Source organism: Dipodomys spectabilis, unplaced genomic scaffold, assembly GCF_019054845.1.
Source record: "Dipodomys spectabilis isolate Male_0828 unplaced genomic scaffold, ASM1905484v1 ptg000066l, whole genome shotgun sequence".
Taxonomy (NCBI): Eukaryota; Metazoa; Chordata; class Mammalia; order Rodentia; family Heteromyidae; genus Dipodomys; species Dipodomys spectabilis.
In genome coordinates this window covers 3,844,386-3,863,108 of record NW_024870743.1, presented here as the reverse complement: position 1 = coordinate 3,863,108, position 18,723 = coordinate 3,844,386, and the positions used below count along the sequence as shown (strand labels likewise).

Sequence of the window (18,723 nt, the reverse complement as noted above, 5' to 3'; positions counted from 1 at the left end):
CCATCCTCAGATTTCAGCCTCCTGAGTAGTTAGGATTACAGGCGTGAGTCACTGGTGCTGGCTTGAACTGTGATTCTTTTACTGTTTGCCTCTGGAGTAGCTGGAATTATAGGCATGAACCGTTATGACTGCCCTACAATAGTTTTTTTAAGTGAAAATAAATATAGATATATCAAGCAAAACAAAATAACACAAGAGCCAATCATCTCTGCCTACCTGTGGCTGCTTTGGTAGAGTGGATTGGAAGGTGTACCTCTAAGTGAAAGGAGCAAGTTGAGCAAAGGCAGGTGCATGCAGCAGCATGACAGGTGTGGGCAATAGTGCTTCAGTTGGTCTGAATGGTGGTGTGGTGAGGCTGCATAAAGCAAAAGAGCCAATCTCTGATGCCAGTCCCAAGTATTACGATTGATACTGTAAGTGCGGGAACAAAGAGCATGCTGGGTATTGGTGGTGGTGTTTACAAATCTCTTACTGGTTTCCAGAGATAAAAATATATGACATATTTTAGAAAGTCAAGGTGTTGTATACATGTCTTTGCTCTTATGATTAAGATTATGTGGCACTAAAAATCTTTACTTTTCTCTTTGTTTTAGAGTCAATTCCTAGAAATTACTGGATCAGATAGCATAAGCTTTGTTTGAGGATTTTGGTTAGTTTATTTCTAACTATAAATCATGTATTTTGTTTGTTTTTAACAGGTAAAGTAAAGGTAGCGACAGCTTTCTGCAAAAATGTCAGTTCTGATTTCACAGAGTGTAATAAATTATGTGGAAGAGGGAAACATTCCTGCTCTGAAAGCTCTTCTTGAAAAATGCAAAGATGTAGACGAGAGAAATGAGGTAAAGTCACATGTCTAAAATGAAGTTCTTTTACAGGTATTTTTTTACTGCCTGCTCTGTAACAGGCACTGAGTAAGATAAAGGTGATTCTGGCACATGCCTCTCACCTTTGTTATTCAGGAGATGGTGATTAGGAGGATCATGGCCTTGAAAGGCCAGCCCCAGCAAAAAGTTAGTGAGGTATCTCCCCACTCCCCTCCCCCGCCATTCCATCATCTTACCAGGTAAGCCAAAAATAATGGCATGTGTCTGTAATCCCAGCTATGGTGAAGCAAAGATAGGATTGTAGTCTGGGGCCAGTATCAGGCAAAAAAGTGAGACTTTACCTGGAGAGTCAATTAAAGGAAAAATGCCTAGCGTCCTTTTTCATGTAGTAGAATGCCTGCCTAGATAGTGCACAGCCCTGAGTTCAAAGCACTAAAAAGAAGAAATAGGTGATTCTGGGACTCTCACTCAGGCTTACTGGACTGTTGTCCATTAAGTGCTTCATTAAAGTGCTTCATTCTAACATATAAATGATTGAAAAAAGGTTGAATTTAGGATTCGAATTCAAGACTTGAATTCAGGGTCTCTTATTGCTAAGCAGGTGGTCTTACCATTTCAGCCCCAGCCCCAGCCTCAGATTGTGATCCTTCTACCTAAAATCTCTTGGAGAGAGATCACTGGCACACTCCACCAAGTCTGGCTTGGTTGAGAAGGGGTCTCACTAACTTTTTGCCTGCTCACCTCAAACTGCAGTTTTCCTGATCTCTGCCTCCTAATTAGCTGGGAGTACAAGCATGAGCCACTGTTTTTCCCTTAATTTCTTTTTCCCCTAATATTCAGGAAGCTTGACTCCTGAAAATTAAAGCTTCTAGGAAGCTTTAGAGAGCATCTGAGACTCCCTTCCTACAAACAAACTCACTAGACAAGATTAAGAATTAAAAACATTTTTTTCAGTAGTTTCAATTCTGTTCATTGGTTGTACATTCCCACACCTTAGGACTTTAGATGCTACATCTTTAAGAGAGAGCTAAATAAGTTATATGTTATTAATAAACATTGATTTAAGTAAGCTAAATGATACTGATACTCCATCATGCATAGAACAACTGAAGGTTATTTGGCATGACTAATAAACATTTTGGATACATTTTTTATTTTATTTTATTCTTTTTTTTGGGTCCAGTCATGGGGCCTGAACTCTGGGCCTGGGCACTGTCCCTCAGCTCTTCAGCTCAAGGCTAGCGCTCTACCACTTGAGCCACAGCGCCACTTCTGGCTTTTTTCTTTTTTGCTTATGTGGTGCTGAGGAATCGAACCCAGGGCCTCAGGCATGCAAGGCAAGCGCTCTACCACTGAGCCACCTTCTCAGCCCCTGGATACATTTTTTAAAAAGCAAAGTATGCATTTATCTTATAAACCTTAAGGAAAATAATTCTGTTTCTTAGAACTATATTTTCAATGGAATGTAATTTTTTTGTAGATGATATGATCTTTATGCGGGTCTAGGTATATATGTGTATGTTTATATGATATCTGTGTAAAGACACGTAGACATTGTTTATAATAGTTTTCGAAGTTCTGAGTTTGAACTCTGGGCTTGCATTGAGTGGTAGAACTGGGAAGGCACTGTACCACTTGAGCCAGGCCTTCAGTCCCCTATAAATTTTTTATTATGGTGAAACATATATAACATGAAATTTTCCATCTTAACTATTTAAAAAAGTACAATTGAGTTGTATTTGTACATTGTGTAACATTTTTCTACATCTTTTTCATCTACAAAATTAAAACTATAAATAACCCTCTCTTTTCTCCATTTCTTACCTTTGGAAACTGCCATTTCACTTTATTTGTCCTAATTTGATGCTTCTGGTTATCCTATACAAATAGATTTATATGCTACTTATTTCTATATTTTTGTGGCACTGGTCATTGAACCTAGGACATTGCATATGGTAGGCATGTGGTATTGAGCTAATTTCCCAATCCTTATTTGTCTTGTTATGACTGACTTGTTGTGACTAGCATAATATATCCTTGTATTTTATTCATGTAGTGACATATAACAGGAATTCTTTCATTTTTAAGCCTAATATTCCATTTTATGGAAAGACCATGTTTTATTTATCCATTCATCCATGGAGGATGGAAATTTGGTTTCTTCCCTCCTCTCTGTCTTCTCCTCCTCTGTTCCTTCCTCTGCTGCCTTGTCTTCCCATGCCATCCTCTCTGTTAGCTGATACTGGGGCTTGAACTCCAAGCTTTGTGCTCTTGCTCAACTTGTTCTCTCACTGCTTGTGGTCTGTCACTTAAGCCAAACCTTCATTTCTGGCTTTTTTCTGGTTAACTGGACATTCTCTAATTTGTCTGCCTTGGCAGGATTTGAACCTTGATCCTTAGATTTCAGCCTCCTGAGTAACTAAGATTACAGGTGTCAGCCACTGGTACCTGACTGCTTCTATTTATTTCTTTCTTCTTTTAAAAAAATTTTAATGGTTATTTTTTCCTTTTAATTTTTTTTTTTTTTTTTTGGTTATGTGATACCGAGGAATCAAACCTAGGGCTTCGTGTATGCTAGGCAAGTACTCTACCACTAAGCCACATTCCCAGTCCTGCTTTTATTTCTTGACTGTTGTGAATAATACTACTATGAACATGGTATGTTTTTTTTTTTGCCAATCCTGGGCTTGATCTCAGGGCATGGGCTCTTTTGGCTCAAGGTTAGCACTTTACCACTTGTGCCACAATGCTACTTCTGGCTTTTTCTGTGTCTGTGGTACTAATGAATCGAACTGAGGGCTTCATGCTTGTTAGGCAAGCACTTTACTACTAAGCCACATTCCCAGCCATAAGTATGTTTTTAATGCTGCTGAGTTGATAGTTATTATTGTAACTTCTTATTTTTTAGACAGAGTTTTGCTTTGTAGCTCAGGTCAGAGCTGAACTTATTAACTAAGCCAGTATAGCCTTGAACTCTATATCCTCCTGACTCAGCCTCCCAGGTGACAAACACTGCTATGCATGGCTGTACTTTACTATTTTTGAAAAAATGTTTATATATGTGCACATGTGTGTACGTGTGTATGTATATCCACTTAGACACATACATATGTACCCACATATACATTTCTTTTTTTTTTTTTTTTTTTGGGTCCGGTCGTGAGGCCTGAACTCTAGGCCTGGGCACTGTCCCTCAGCTCTTCAGCTCAAGGCGAGCGCTCTACCACTGAGCCACAGCGCCACTTCCGGCTTTTTGCTTATGTGGTGCTGAGGAATCGAACCCAGGGCCTCTGGCTTGCAATGCAAGCACTCTACCACTGAGCCACCTTCCCAGCCCCCCACATATACATTTCATTTGGGTAGGTAATTTTAGTTTAACTCTGTCACCAAGAAATGCTTGATATAAAAACTTGTTATTGCAACCAGATACCAGTGGCACATGCCGATAATCCTAGCTACTTAAGAGGATCATGGTTCAAGGCTAGCCTAAATAGACATGTAATGCTTCCTTTTCAACTACTAGCTGAGTATAGCTATATGCCTATCATCCCAGCTATATGGGAGGCTGAGATTGGGAGGATTGTGGTTTCAGGCCAGTCTATGCAGAAAAGTCTGCAAGACTCTTATCTGAATGAGTCACTAGGCACGGTGATGCAGGCCTGGCATCCTGGCTATAATGGGAATCATAATAGATGGTCCCAATCCAGCATGTGCCCAGAAAAAAGTAACACCCTCAAGCTAACCAGTTCAGAGAAGGACTGGAGGTATGGCTGAATGGTAGAGTGCCTGTCTAGCAAGTATAAAGCTTTAAGTTCAAACCTCAGTGTTTCCAAAACATTTTTTTTGTTATTACAATAAAATATTACCTAATGTTACTCAGTTCTGAAAAAAAATCTTTGTAGAATTTTAAAAATTTGCTTGGACTCCCCTCCCATTTTTTTTCTTTTTTGTTGGTCGTGGGGCTTGAACTCTGGGCTATCCCTCTGCTCTTCAGCTCAAGGTGAGCTCTCTACCACTTGAGCCACAGCACCACTTCCGGTTTTCTAGTGGTTTATTGGAGATAAGAGTCTCATGGACTTTCCTGCCCTGGGCTGGCTTTGAACTGTGATTCTCAGCTCTCAGCCTCCTGAGTAGCTAGGATTAGATGTGTGAGCCACCGGTGCCCAGCCCCTCCCATTTTTTCTTGTTCATATTAATAAGTTTTGGTTACCTCTCTTGGAAACACTTTAAAAAATTTTTTTTTAATTTTTGCCATCCTGGGGCTTAAACTTAGGGCCTGGGGACTGTCTCCGAGTTTGTTTTGCTCAAGGCTAGCACTCACTCTCCCACTTGAGCCACAGCACCACTCTGGCTTTTCTGTTTATGTGATACTGAGGAATCTTAACTCAGGGCTTCATGCATGCTAGGCAAGCAGTCTACTAAGCCACATTCCCAGCCCACTTTTTTTAATTTTTAAAATACTTTTTAATGTTATTATAAAGGTGATATATAGAGGGATTACAGTTACATAAGTCAGGTAATGAGTGCATTTCTTTTTTTTTTTTTCTTGGTCAGTCATGGAGCTTGAACTCTGGGCCTGAACACTGTCCCTCAGCTCTTCAGCTCAGGCTAGTGCTTTACTACTTGAGCCGCTGTGCCACTTCCGGTTTTCTGAGTGGTTTATTGAAGATAAGAGTCTTTCCTGCAGTGGGCTGGCTTTGAACCTTGATCCTCAGATCTCAGCCTCCTGAGTAGCTAGGATTACAGGCGTGAGCCACCGGCACCCAGCAAGTGCATTTCTTTTTAGACAGTGTCACCCCTTACCTTGCTCTCTCTGTTTTTTCCTCCTGCCTCTACCCACTTGAAAACAATTCTTTTTTTTTTTTTTGGGTCCAGTCGTGGGGCCTGAACTCTGGGCCTGGGCACTGTCCCTCAGCTCTTCAGCTCAAGGCTAGCGCTCTACCACTTGAGCCACAACGCCACTTCCGGCTTTTTTCTTTTTGCTTATGTGGTGCTGAGGAATCGAACCCAGGGCCTCATGCATGCAAGGCAAGCGCTCTACCACTGAGCCAACTTCCCAGCCCTTGAAAACAATTCTTAAACATTTGATCAACTAAATAAAAGAATGTAAGAAAGAGTATCCTGACACTATACTTACAGTACAGTTGGCTATGATCAGATTCCTGCTTCTTTTCTTTCTACTCTGTTTATAAACTCTGTAGATCTCTTGGCATGTAAAGAGTGCTCGTGATGTCAAGTCCTTGCTCCTTATTGGACAGTGAAAGACTTGTTTCTTTCTCTCTCTCTTTTGCACGTGCGTGCGTGTGTGCATGTGTGTGTGTGTGTGTGTGTGTGTGTGTGCGCGCGTGTGCGTCTGTGTATGTCTGTGTGTCTGTATGAATCCTGGGTCTTAAACTCAATCAGGGCCTGGGCACTGTCCCTGAGCCTTTTTGCTCAAAGCTAGTACTCTATTACTAGAGCAACAGCTCCACTTCTGGCTTTTTTGAGTTCTTAATTGAAGAGTCTCAATTAGAGTTTTCCTGCTCTGCTGGTTTCAAACCTCAATCCTCAGATCTCAGCTTCCTGAATAGATAGAATTATAGGCGTGAGCCACTGGTGCCTGTCTCATTTCATTATTTTTTGGTGGTCTTGGATGTTGAACACATGGCTTCATGCTTTTGAGGCATTCTCTATACCACTTGAGCCATGCCCAATTCTTTTTACCTTTGTTACTTTTTCAGGGTCTTGTATGTATGGCTGGGCTGGCCTGGACCACAATCTATTTGTACTTCCCACATAGCTAGAATGACAGGCATGAACTACTGCATTCAGCTCTTGATTGAGATAGGGTCTTGTGTTGATACCTGGGCTGGCCTTGAACTATAAGCTTTCCCTGATCTTTGACTCCCAAGTAATTAGGATTACTTGGACACTAGCACCTAAGACTTTTATTATTTATTTTTATTGTTGCAAAATAACAAAGTCAGCTTCTCCCTGGTACAGGGATAGTGTTGAGGTGGGACAGTATTCTCCTGGACAAGAAAATGAAATGGGCTATAATCTAGCTATTTAGGAGGCTAAGATTTGTGGATCATGAGTCAAAGGCAGGGGCTGAGAAGGTGGCTCAGTGGTAGTGCGCTTGCCTTGCATGCATGAGGCCCTAGGTTCAATTCCTCAGTACCACATAAGCAGAAAAAAACGAAAATGGTGCTGTGGCTCAAGTGGTAGAGCGCTACCCTTGAGCTGAAGAGCTGAGGGACAGTGCCTAGGCCTAGAGTTCAGGCCCCATGACTGAAAAAAAAAAAAAAAAAGTTAAAGCCAGCACAGGCAGGTAATTTCATGAGACTTATTTTCAATTAACCTCTAAACGGCTGGAGGTGAAACTGTGGCTCAAGTTGTAGAGTGCCATCCTTGAGAGAAAAAGCTATGGAACAGTGCCCAGGCCCCTGAGTTCAAGCCCCTCTACTGATAGAAAGGAAAAGAAAGAAAATGAAATGAGATTTTAGAGACAGATTTTGTTGTGTGTTTATAGACTAAAGGGAGTCTCAAAGGAAGATTTGAACATATTTTAGTTCCACTGCAGTTATTAGAAGTACGTGCATTCTCTTTGGAGATGACTGTCTAAAAAGGCAATGGTTATTCAGGTCTGAATCACAGAAATAAGTAGAATGGGGAGTGTAGGAATTAGGAGGAACAGAAAGAAGTTGAAATAGTAGATGTTTTTCATTGTGGCCTGGAGGGAAGCTGAGGTAAGGATCTACCTGCTGTGCAAAGTTCAGTCATGCATAGTTCTTCTGTTTCACGTGGTTTCTTTTTCTTGATGTTACTCTAGGCAGTAGAGCAGGCATGCTTTAGTTCATTTATGCTGCCTTGATAACAGAATTCCAGACTGGATAATTTCTAAAAAAAACAGGGTTTTTTTTTCCTCGTGGTTTTGGAAGGTAGAGGAGTCCATGTTCAAGGGGCTGACGTCCAGTGAGAGCCGTCTTGCTGCTTCACAGCATGGTAGAGGCGGAGGGCTGGAGGATGGGTGAAAGAGAAAGGGAATGGAAAAGATGCAAGGGAGCTGAACTTACCCTCTTATTAGGATCCCACGCCTGCAATAACTAACCTGTCTCACAGTGACACACTAATCTGTCCCTGAAGGCTATGCTTTCATGACCTAATTAAGCTCTTACAACATCTGCCTTTCAACACGGTTGCATTAGGGATTAAGTTTCCAACACTTAACTTTGGGGGATACAATCATAACAAGGGGATCTACAGCTTATACATCCCCAATTTTTTTTTTTTTTTTTTTGGGTCGGGTCGTGGGTCCTGAACTCTGGGCTTGCGCGCTGTCCCTCAGCTCTTCAGCTCAAGGCTAGCTCTCTACCACTCGAGCCACAGCTCCACTTCCGGTTTTCTTTTTGCTTATGTGGTGCTGAGGAATCGAACCCAGGGCTTCATGCGTGCAAGGCAAGCGCTCTACCACTGAGCCACCTTCCCAGCCCTACATCCTAAATTTTTGTAAAGGAATAGTCTTGAGATTTGATAGGGTATGTAAATCTTGATGGGAATGGGACCTTTAATAAGTCATTTTCAAATGCAAGTTAAGACATGGTAAGTTACTCTTTACCTCCATCTGCAACTATAGTTATTGGATTGGTTAAGCAAGAACTAGTAGTTAAAAAATAGAGTTCAAGATTCAATTTACAGCTGGGCACTGGTGGCTCTAAGTGTAATCCTAGCTACTCTGGAGGCTGAGATCTGATAAGCCAGCTCAGGCAAGGAAGTCCTCAAGACTTAAATCTCTAATTAACCACCAAAAAAGCTGGAAGTGGAGCTTTAGCTCAGGTGGTAGATCACTAGCCTTGAATAGAAAAGTTCAGGGGCAGTGCCCAGGCCCTGAGTTCAATCCACAGGACCAGTACACACACACACACACACACACACACACACACTTTTGAGTTCAAGCCACAGGACCAGTACACACACACACACACACACATACACACACACACACACACTCTTTTAAGAATCTAATAAAACATTACACATCACAACCTGCCCAGGCCCTGAGTTCAAGCCACAGGACCAGTACACACACACACACACACACACACACACACACACACACACACACACTCTTTTAAGAATCTAATAAAACATTACACATCACAACCTTTTGTGAAATTCTCAATAATGTAGCTACAATAGGAATATCAGTTAACTTTACTTTGCACAGCATATGATAGCTTTCAAAACAGTGCTTTGGACAAATGAAGGTTTTGTTTTTTTCATATGACAAACTAGTGGATCCATCCTAACGTTAGTGGCTTCTGGGCACCCTAGGAACCCGGCCTCTGATTTCCTTTTCAGCACTGAGCCAGTTACTTGCCTCAGCTGTATTGATACTTTCCAACACTCTATGTATATTGAGCAACAAGGGAGAAAAGGGCACAGGCCAGCTGATCTCCTTGGAGAGTCTCGGGAGACCTTGCTGAAGAAATGTAATGGGATCATTTGTTGCTGTAGGCAAGGAGGAGTAGTGCAGGCACACTACTGCCCAACAAAATCCTGCTCCTCTCTGAGAATGTAGGCCTACAACTAGTCAGACTACTGACGCCTTTAGCTCTAGTTAATCAAATTAAAGGCATCTTCCTTGTTTATATTACGGATATTTATGCACACTTACTTTTTTTTTTTTTTTTTTTGGTCAGTCATGGGGCTGAACTCTGGCCTTGGGTGTTGTCCCTGCACCCTTCAGCTCAAGGCGAGAGCTCTACAGCTTGAGACACAGCACCACTTCAGTTTTTCTATTGGTTAATTGGAGATAAGATTTTCACAGACTTTTCTGCCAGGGCTGGCTTTGAACTGTGATCCTCAGATCTCACCCTTCTCAGTAGCTAGGATTACAGGCATGAGCCACTGGTGCCTAGCACACATTTATATATATATGTATTTTTTATTGTAAAGATACTATACAGAGGGTTACAGTTACATGAGTGAGGTAATGAGTACACTTCCTCTTGAACATTGTTACCCCCTCCATTGTTTTCCCCCTACCATCCCCTCCCTCCCTCCCTTCCCCGAGGTTCTTTTTTTTTTTTTTTTTTGATTGTGATTAAGTGATTACATAATTTCAAAGTCACAAGTTCATTCTAACTTCCCTGGAGCAAATTGTCTACCACAGTCTGTAATATATAACAGTGTTCACATGTTATATACCATATTTGTGATCAGCAGCATGGGGATATTTAGTAGTGGTTCAACCAGATGAGTGGGAGTTCTTTGTTTCTTAAGTCCTGTTAGTTTTGTCGTATCACCTAACATTTTGGATTTAGCATCCACTTATCAGGGAGACCATGTACCATTTGTCTCTTCGTTCTTGGCTTACCTCGCTCAACATGATTCCTTCTAGCTCCATCCATTTCCCTGCAAATGGCATTATTTTGTCATTTCTAATGGCTGCATAATATTCCATTGTGTATAGATACCACAATTTTTGGATCCATTCATCTGTGGTGGGGCATCTAGGTTGTTTCCATATCCTAGCTATTGCGAACAGTGCTGCAATAAATATGGAGGTGCACGTGTCCTTGTATATTGGTTCCTGTTGTTCAGGGTAGATGCCTAGAAGTGGTATGACTGGGTCGTAAGGGAGGTCAATCTTTAGCTTTCTAAGGACCCTCCAGACTGCTTTCCAAAGTGGTTGTATAAGTGTACATTACACATTTATATTTTTATTTCATTTTGTGGATCACTTATCTTTGTGAACTATCTGAAGTATAACTGTAATCCCAGATAATAAACAGAGAACTCCTCTGTGACTTGGAAACTACTACCTTAAAAACTATTGTGTAAATTTCATGCACTTAAATTCAGGGTCTGGGTCTGGCTTTAATTTATCAGTAATAGCAGTGACTTTGATATCTCACCTTTTATCTAGTAGATTCTACCTGAAAGGGATGCTATAGAAAGAATGCCAAGAAATTTAGAGCTGACAGAGGTATTCATGGTGTAGTAATTTATGTCTCTAGTTATGACTCAGAATCATAAACATAATATTTAAGATACTCTGCTTAACAAGAAAAATTGCTCTTTGGAAAGGTGATCATCAAATTTAATGTCTAAAATAGAAGCTTTTTCACCTGGAAAATCTATGTGAAATACACCTCATTCCCTAATAAGTGATGTGCCTGTTTCATAGAATCTCATATCCGGATCAGTATGTAAGAATATCTGTTTAATGTAATTTACTTTTGTATTTTATTTAAACTGATATTATGTTTTAATCCTTAGTTGCATTATCCTCATAATTACATTTGTATTTTTACCAGTTATTAGAATTATTTACTTATTTGTATGTTGCTCTCATAGAGTTCTAAGTTCTTTGAGAGTTCATTTACTAAACAAATACTTGAGGAGTGCTATGTGGCAGTCCATAGACAGTACTGATGCAGCAGCAGAGCAGGGTGTGTCCACCCTCATGCGGTTCACAGGCCTTGCGAAAGATATAAAAGTCAGTTATTAATCATGTAAATAAAAATTAAGTCCAACTGAGAATTCATAGAGTACAGAGGAATTAAAGGTGCCCAGAAAGTAGGTGGGAATGGCACAGGAGAGGTGGAGAGGCAGACATTTCCTGGTCTGTGTCATTCAGGAAATCTGTAGCCATGGTAAGGATATGAATTCTTACCCAAAGATCAGTGTGACACTGAAGAGTATGAAGCCAAGGAATATTTCACATTGCCATTTAAAGAAAATTATCCATACTTTCCCCTACCCTAATACACAGTAAGTAGGTACACTAGTATTTGTGAAATTTAACTTAATTTTTTTCATATTTCTCTTGTGTTTTAGTACTGTTGGTACCCAAAGCTTAACTGATTTGTTTACCCTGTTTCCAGGTCTGTTGTATACCTTGGCACTTTAAGAAAGTGATGTTTATGCTGTGCTTGCAGTAAAGGAGGCTTCTATTGGAGGTGTTTGTTCTACCCCAGAACCACCTGCCCAGCCCTGCCCTGTTTTCAGGGTTAAGGGAGCTATCTCTATATTCACTTTAGAAGCACAGAACACACTGACTGGATTAGCCAGGGCTTTAGTCTAAATAATGATATAAGAGAAGGCATAAACTGCACATGTATATTATATGTATAACATCTATGTTATTTGTTTACTTTCTCTCGTCTTGCTCTAGATAAAGCATAAATATGATTAAAACTCTTCTATACCCTGTTCTTTCATTATTGCTAGAGAATTTGGTTGCTATAGATAGCCTGAGATTTTACTTCTATTTCATTAATTTCCAAATCATAATACTGTACATGTTTGCTTTTTAATAAATTTACAGTGCCTCAGATTATTGATACTATGGGAAGAAAATTACATTATATTCTTTTAAATTCTTCATAACACAAAACTAAAAGTTTAAGGCTGTTTGTAAATGAAAGGAAGACAATAAGTACTGCTTGTGCTGAACTCACCTTCATGGAAAGGCAAATGCTACATATCTAGCAGCAGTGCTGTAATGCATACAGGTTGTCTTGATAATCTCCTGTGTCTCTTCCATTCCCCAGTGTGGCCAGACTCCACTGATGATAGCTGCTGAACAAGGCAATCTGGAAATAGTGAAAGAATTGATTAAGAATGGAGCCAACTGCAATTTGGAAGATTTGGTATATGTTAAAAATCATTTGCTCATTCGTCTCTTTCTTTTTCCTTAACTGTCTTTTTTTTTAAGAAGTCATTCAAAAATAATTGATTAAAAATGGTATCTTCGGACATATCTCACCTTTACCTAATGTGCTATGTTTGTTAGAGAGTAATTCAGGAGAGAATTTTTTGCTTGTATTGAAAGATCTTGAGTCTTTATGATTTTATATAGAACAACTGGCTGAACAGAGAGCACACATGCATATATAATTGAATGCCTGCCTAGAAAATCTCCATGCGTGAGTCATGTTTGCTTCCTTCCTGTGGAAGTCATTATACTTGAAAATAGAAAGATACATCCTCTACTGATACAGCTTCTGGATATCAGAAAGGAATCACCATCCCAAGAGGTTGTATTTCCTTTGAATTTCCCTTTTTGTTAGAATTGGTTTTGAGTGTCACTTAGCTACATTTAAAAAATCAGATTATTGGGCTGGGAAGGTGGCTCAGTGGTAGAGCATTTGCCTTGCATGCATGAGGCCCTGGGTTCGATTCCTCAGCACCACATAAGCAAAAAGAAAAAAACCGGAAGTGGCGCTGTGGCTCAAGTGGTAGAGCGCTAGCCTTGAGCTGAAGAGCTGAAGGACAGTGCTCAGGCCCAGAGTTCAGGCCCCCACGACCGGACCCCACCCCCAAAAAAAAAATAAAATAAATAAAATAGGATACTTGAGTCCTTTATTTAAAAAATAAGGGAGAATAATTATCACATAATTTCTGAACTCTCAACATGGAGCTTTTGTCCTATAATAGCTTGTGCATGTGCTCTCCAATCAGATTACAGACTCTTTACTGTCAGTTGATAGTAATGGTTACTATGGACTTGAAGTTTTGGTGGTCAGTGATATAAGTAGACAGAAAAATCCTTAAGAGAGCTTCAGTAGTATTTTATAGAAATCAATTTGGTATGATTGTTTAGCATGTGAATTCAGCTTTTTTCCCCTATTTGGAATGTCTTTTTTTACTTTCAAACATGTAATTTTGTATATGTGTTCAAGGATAACTGGACAGCACTTATATCTGCATCAAAAGAAGGGCACATACATGTGGTGGAAGAGCTGCTTAAATGTGGGGTTAATTTGGAGCACCGTGATATGGTATGTCCATTTTCCATAGAATGGCATTAATTAACTGAAATCTTATTAGCAATAATAGATCCATCTTCTATTTTTGTATATAAAGTGATAGTAAAGTGATGATTTTAGGATTTGGTGGACATGGCTCTCAAGAATTTTTTCTTCATTATAGAGCTTGACCTCACAGCCTGGGTACTGTCCTTGAGCTCCTTTTTTTCAAGGCTAGCACTGTACCATTTTGAGCCACAGCTCCATGACCAGTTTTCAGGTGGTTAATTAGAGATAAGAATCTCACAGACTTTCCTCTTGTGCTGGCTTTGAACTGCAATCCTTTAGAGCTCACCTCCTGAGTAGTTAGGATTACAGACGTGAGCCATCAGTACCCAGCTCAAGGATATTTTAAACCCTGGTGGTCTCCCTCTTTTAGAATGTTCGTTGTCTTAATTTTCAGTTTATTTCAAGGTTTAAAATCTTGCTTTACAGATCAGTGCTTTATCATCATTCTGTTTTTATTTTTTTGTCCAGAGGTCCTATAGTATTTGGAGATTTCAGGGAAATAAATAATTGAATATGATTGTTGGAATTTCTGCTTGGATAAAGACTTATACAAAGAGGACAGGGACATAGAAAGTTTACTGAAGAAAAAGTTTTAAACAGCCAAAACCAATCTTAAAATTTTGGAGGAGTCCAAGCTGCATAGTCCTTGTTTCAGATTTTGTGATCTAGTGTAAACCTTAGAGTAATCAGTCATGGTTGTAAGAATTTTGACTCATTCCATGTATTCTTCCTTTTTTTTTGGCCAGTCCTGGGGCTTGAACGTAGGACCTGGTACTTTCCCTAAGACCCTTTGTATAAAGGCTAGCACTCTACCAGTTGAGTTACAGTACCACTTTCTGCTTTTTTGAATAGCTTATTGGAGATAAGAGTCTCATGGGACTTTTCTGCCCATGCTGGCTTTGAATCTTAGCCTCCTGAGTAGCTTAGATTATGGGTGTGAGCCACTGGCGCCTGGCTCATTCCATATATTCTTATACTTTGCTGGAGAATCTTGGGAATTTAAAACTACATAGTAACTTCCTTCACAAAACAATGGTGTTGCAAAGATATATCCAGCAGGAACTTGAGCAGTAGAATTTTTATGTATGGGTATGATTCGTTTTTATACCCTTTCTCTTTTTCTTTGAAGGGTGGATGGACAGCTCTCATGTGGGCGTGCTATAAAGGCCGGACTGATGTAGTAGAGTTGCTTCTTTCTCATGGTGCCAACCCAAGTGTCACGGGTCTGGTAAGTGTTCATCAAAATATTAATTCGTTAGGTAAGTGGTAAGTTTCTCAGAGAATGCTTAGGCTACTTACACTTGACTTATCATGTCAGTGATTTTAAAACACTTGAGAATTTTGTAAGCTAACTTTACTTTTTATTTTTTGTCAACAAGTCTTAGAGCTAAAAACATTTAGGTAAAAGCATTTAGCTCTAAGAGTTATGGCTATATTTCAAAAGGAAAATTTGAAATCCTTAGGTATCTTGCCTATGGGTATGCATTTTTGCATATAATTTTTCTATATATCTGTTCTATATATTTATACTCTTTTTAGTTTATATGCCTCTATTGAGTTGCATGTTGGCTAGTTACATTAAATGTGTTGACTATAAGAGTAAATGTGTTCATAATAATACTTCGTTAAGGTTGAATGTGTCTTAGTTGCCAGATTTGTGTTAGGAACATTATTTTTATTTATTTATTTTTTTGTCGGTCGTGGGGCTTGAACTCTGGGCTTGGGCGCTTTCTCTGAGTTCTTCAGCTCAAGGCGAGCGCTCTACTGCTTGAGCCACAGCGCCACTTCCGGTTTTCTAGTGGTTTATTGGAGATAAGAGTCTCATGGACTTTCCTGCCGGGGCTGGCTTTCAACTGCAATCCTCAGATCTCAGCCTCCTGAGTAGCTAGGATTACAGGCATGAGCCACCAGCGCCCGGCATTATTTTTATTTTTAAGTAGAATTGTTTAATTGTTTAATTTTACTTTAAAATACCTCGATAGTTACAAATATCTACCTAAAAGATTGGTTTTCTCCCTGTTTTCCCCTTCTTTCCTCTCTTCCTTCCCACCTACCTGTCCATCCCAGCAGTACAGTGTTTACCCAATCATTTGGGCAGCAGGAAGAGGCCATGCAGATATAGTGCATCTTCTACTGCAAAATGGGGCAAAAGTCAACTGCTCTGATAAGGTAGGTTGGCAAAAACTACCTGTATTCCGCTTTGGGTTAGTCTGCATGAAAGGTCTAAGTTATAATCATTTTCATATATCTTCTCTAATGTATTTTATATTTTGTATATTAGTGTATTTTATATGGACATATAGCTTATAGATGGACCTTTATGTGTATTACATACTACAGGTGTCTTTTTGATGTTTATTGTGTCCTATTAATCATTCTCAGTAGAATGAATTCATTTCTTTCCACCTTCAGTCCTATGTATTTTCTCTAAGTTGTTATAACAGTAAGCTTTCTAAAATTCATATTTGCTTATCTTTCTCATCTTTAAAACCCTAAATTCTGCCCCTGGTGTAATGAATGGAGATAAGCCTCCTCTCCCTTCCTCCTGCTGCCTGTACCCTAGACTTGAATACTAGTCTGCCAAATGATTTGTGGTTTCCTGCAGCCCTTGCCCTTGGCCTGGTGTCATGCCCTTTCCTCCTCAGCTTCTTTTGATTCTGGAGGACCAGTTTATTTGATGCTGCCTCCAGAAAGCTCTCCAAAATGTTCTAAATGTTCTGTTTCTTTTATTGTTTGTTTAAAAACCCTTAGCACTTACCTCAAAAATTGAGTAAGTACTTATGTAATGATCTTATCTTTCTTTTGGAAAACTTTGGTGGCTTTCACTGTTTCAGGATAAAGCCTGACAGTCTATAATCAGGCTGTCAGACTTCAGAAGAATTGAAGGCTGCATCTGTCTTTCCTAAGATATGAGAAACAGTGAAAGCTTGTTGAAAATTAGAAGCTGTGTGGCTGTGTGATGGAAAAATTGTTTCTGATTGTAAAAGTTAAATAGGGACTGGGAAGGTGGCTCAGTGGTAGAGTGTTTGCCTTGCATGCATGAGGCCCTGGGTTTGATTCCTCAGCACCACATAAGCAAAAAGAAAAAAGCTGGAAGTGGCGCTGTGGCTCAAATGGTAGAGCGCTAGCCTTGAGCTGAATTGCTGAGGGACAGGGCCCAGGCCCAGAGTTCAGGCCCCACGACTGGACCCAAAAAAAAATAAATAAATAAAAAAAAGTTAAATAGATAGAGTTGGTTAAAGAATAAGCATTTTGTGCAGTGATTCATCTATTCAGGAGGAGGAAGAAAATGAGAGAGATAGGATTTATCTAGGATTAAAATTATATTGATGTAAGTACTTAAGTGAAAATTTAATTTTGTTAAAATTCATATTTTGAGCTAGTTTCTTCAGTATGTATCTGATTATAGTTTAAAATGCTTGTTTAACAGTATGGAACCACTCCTTTGATTTGGGCTGCACGAAAGGGTCATTTGGAATGTGTAAAGCATTTATTGGCCATGGGAGCTGATGTTGATCAAGAAGGAGCTGTAAGTTTTTTTGTGTTCAGCCTGGTAGTAGAGAGATGTTTTTGGTTTTAGAGAAAGAACATTTTAACTTGGTATATGCCTAGAAAAACTTACTTCCAATTTTTAAATTGTATTAATTTAGAAAAACATATATTTTCTTTCTATTCTAAGTATGTTACGTTAAGAAAAGTATGATAAGTACATGTTTATATGTTTAATGATATTAATAAGTACATGCTAATGCACATAAATTTTGGGAGATCAAATCTATTAACAATAATTTTTCAGTATCCTATAAGCTGCTTGAAAAAGTCTTCAAATATTGTCAAAAGAGCTTTTATGTTCTATTAAAATACTTTTTCCTTAAAAATTTAAAATAGTAGTATAACCTAGCAGATGTAGATATCCCGCCTTCACTACTTCCTTTTAGGAGAGTTTGTCAGTATGGGTGACTTGTCTTTGTGGCTATGTTATTTTAATATGAGATAATGATAGCTAATTAAATGTACAGTTTTTAAAAGAACTACTTAAATAAGAACCTCTTTGAAAGTGGGTTTTTAGGTCACTGCTAGACAGTATTTATTCACTGTTTTACTTTAGTTTTTCCTATAAATTTTATCATAAAGAATTTTTACTTTGGGACTGAGGGCATGGCTCAAGGTAGCACCTGCCTAGCATATGTGAGGCCCCAAGTTTCGTCCCCAATACTGAGGGAAAAAATAGAATTCTTAGTTTGATGCTTGATCACCTTACTTCGTATTATTTAGTTTAGAGCATGTTTAATTTTTAGTCATTCTGTCAGTTAGTTTCTATTTCATTCCACTCATGAGAGCCTGTTCATTGTAAATATATCCAGTTTCAAGTCTCATTTAAAGCCTTGAATCCTCCCACTCTTCCTAATGACTGGAGAATTCATATTTCTTTAAAAATCGTAAGTACAACTCCCAGCCATTTTTGGTAGGTATATAGTTGTTGATTTTGAAATCTTACCATTGGAAAGACTTTTAGTGGCTAAAGGGTGTAAGTCAGTTTTATAGTACTTGTTAGCATGCTTGAGGCACTCTGCAGTTGATCTCCAGTACTAAGAGAGAAGGATAGGAGAAAGAGGAGAAAGAAGAAGAGATAAAGAACTTAGTTTGTAGGAAGTCATGTTTTCTAGAATTTACTAATTTCTTGGAATTTTTTTTTAAGAATTCAATGACTGCACTTATTGTGGCAGTAAAAGGCGGTTACACACAGTCAGTAAAAGAAATTTTGAAGAGAAATCCAAATGTGAATTTAACTGATAAGGATGGAAATACAGCCTTGATGATTGCATCCAAGGAAGGACACACGGAGATTGTACAGGATCTGCTGGACGCTGGGACTTACGTGAACATACCTGATAGGGTAAGTTAGGGTTTCAGATTTGCTTCTGGTGGCAAAGTGGCTGGTAGATTACCTTAGCTCCGTCTTAATCCCTTAAAGTTTCTTCATGTCTAACACAAAAGTTGTTATAAGTTTTGTTTCTACTCTTGAAATGCGTAAGTTTAAGACTATTCAATCCTTTTGAAGAATGTCCTTGGTTACTTTTCCTAAATAATTT

At 39.1% G+C, this 18,723-nt stretch overlaps 1 protein-coding gene across 4 annotated transcripts in view; it reads left to right on the top strand.

Annotated features, from left to right (window-relative positions):
• The window catches only part of Kidins220 (kinase D interacting substrate 220), a 93,707-nt gene that overhangs the window by 5,838 nt on the left and 69,146 nt on the right, over positions 1-18,723 (top strand). For 2 of the 4 annotated variants that reach the window (XM_042680737.1, XM_042680735.1), the window contains exons 2-8: positions 699-839; positions 12,365-12,463; positions 13,496-13,594; positions 14,760-14,858; positions 15,701-15,799; positions 17,061-17,159; positions 18,330-18,527. In XM_042680737.1, the coding sequence (XP_042536671.1) occupies positions 732-839; positions 12,365-12,463; positions 13,496-13,594; positions 14,760-14,858; positions 15,701-15,799; positions 17,061-17,159; positions 18,330-18,527 (801 nt within the window). In that variant the 5' untranslated portion in view covers positions 699-731. Of the gene's footprint in view, positions 1-698; positions 840-12,364; positions 12,464-13,495; positions 13,595-14,759; positions 14,859-15,697; positions 15,800-17,060; positions 17,160-18,329; positions 18,528-18,723 lie in introns of all 4 variants that reach the window. The other 2 variants (XM_042680736.1, XM_042680734.1) reach the window with 1 other exon arrangement.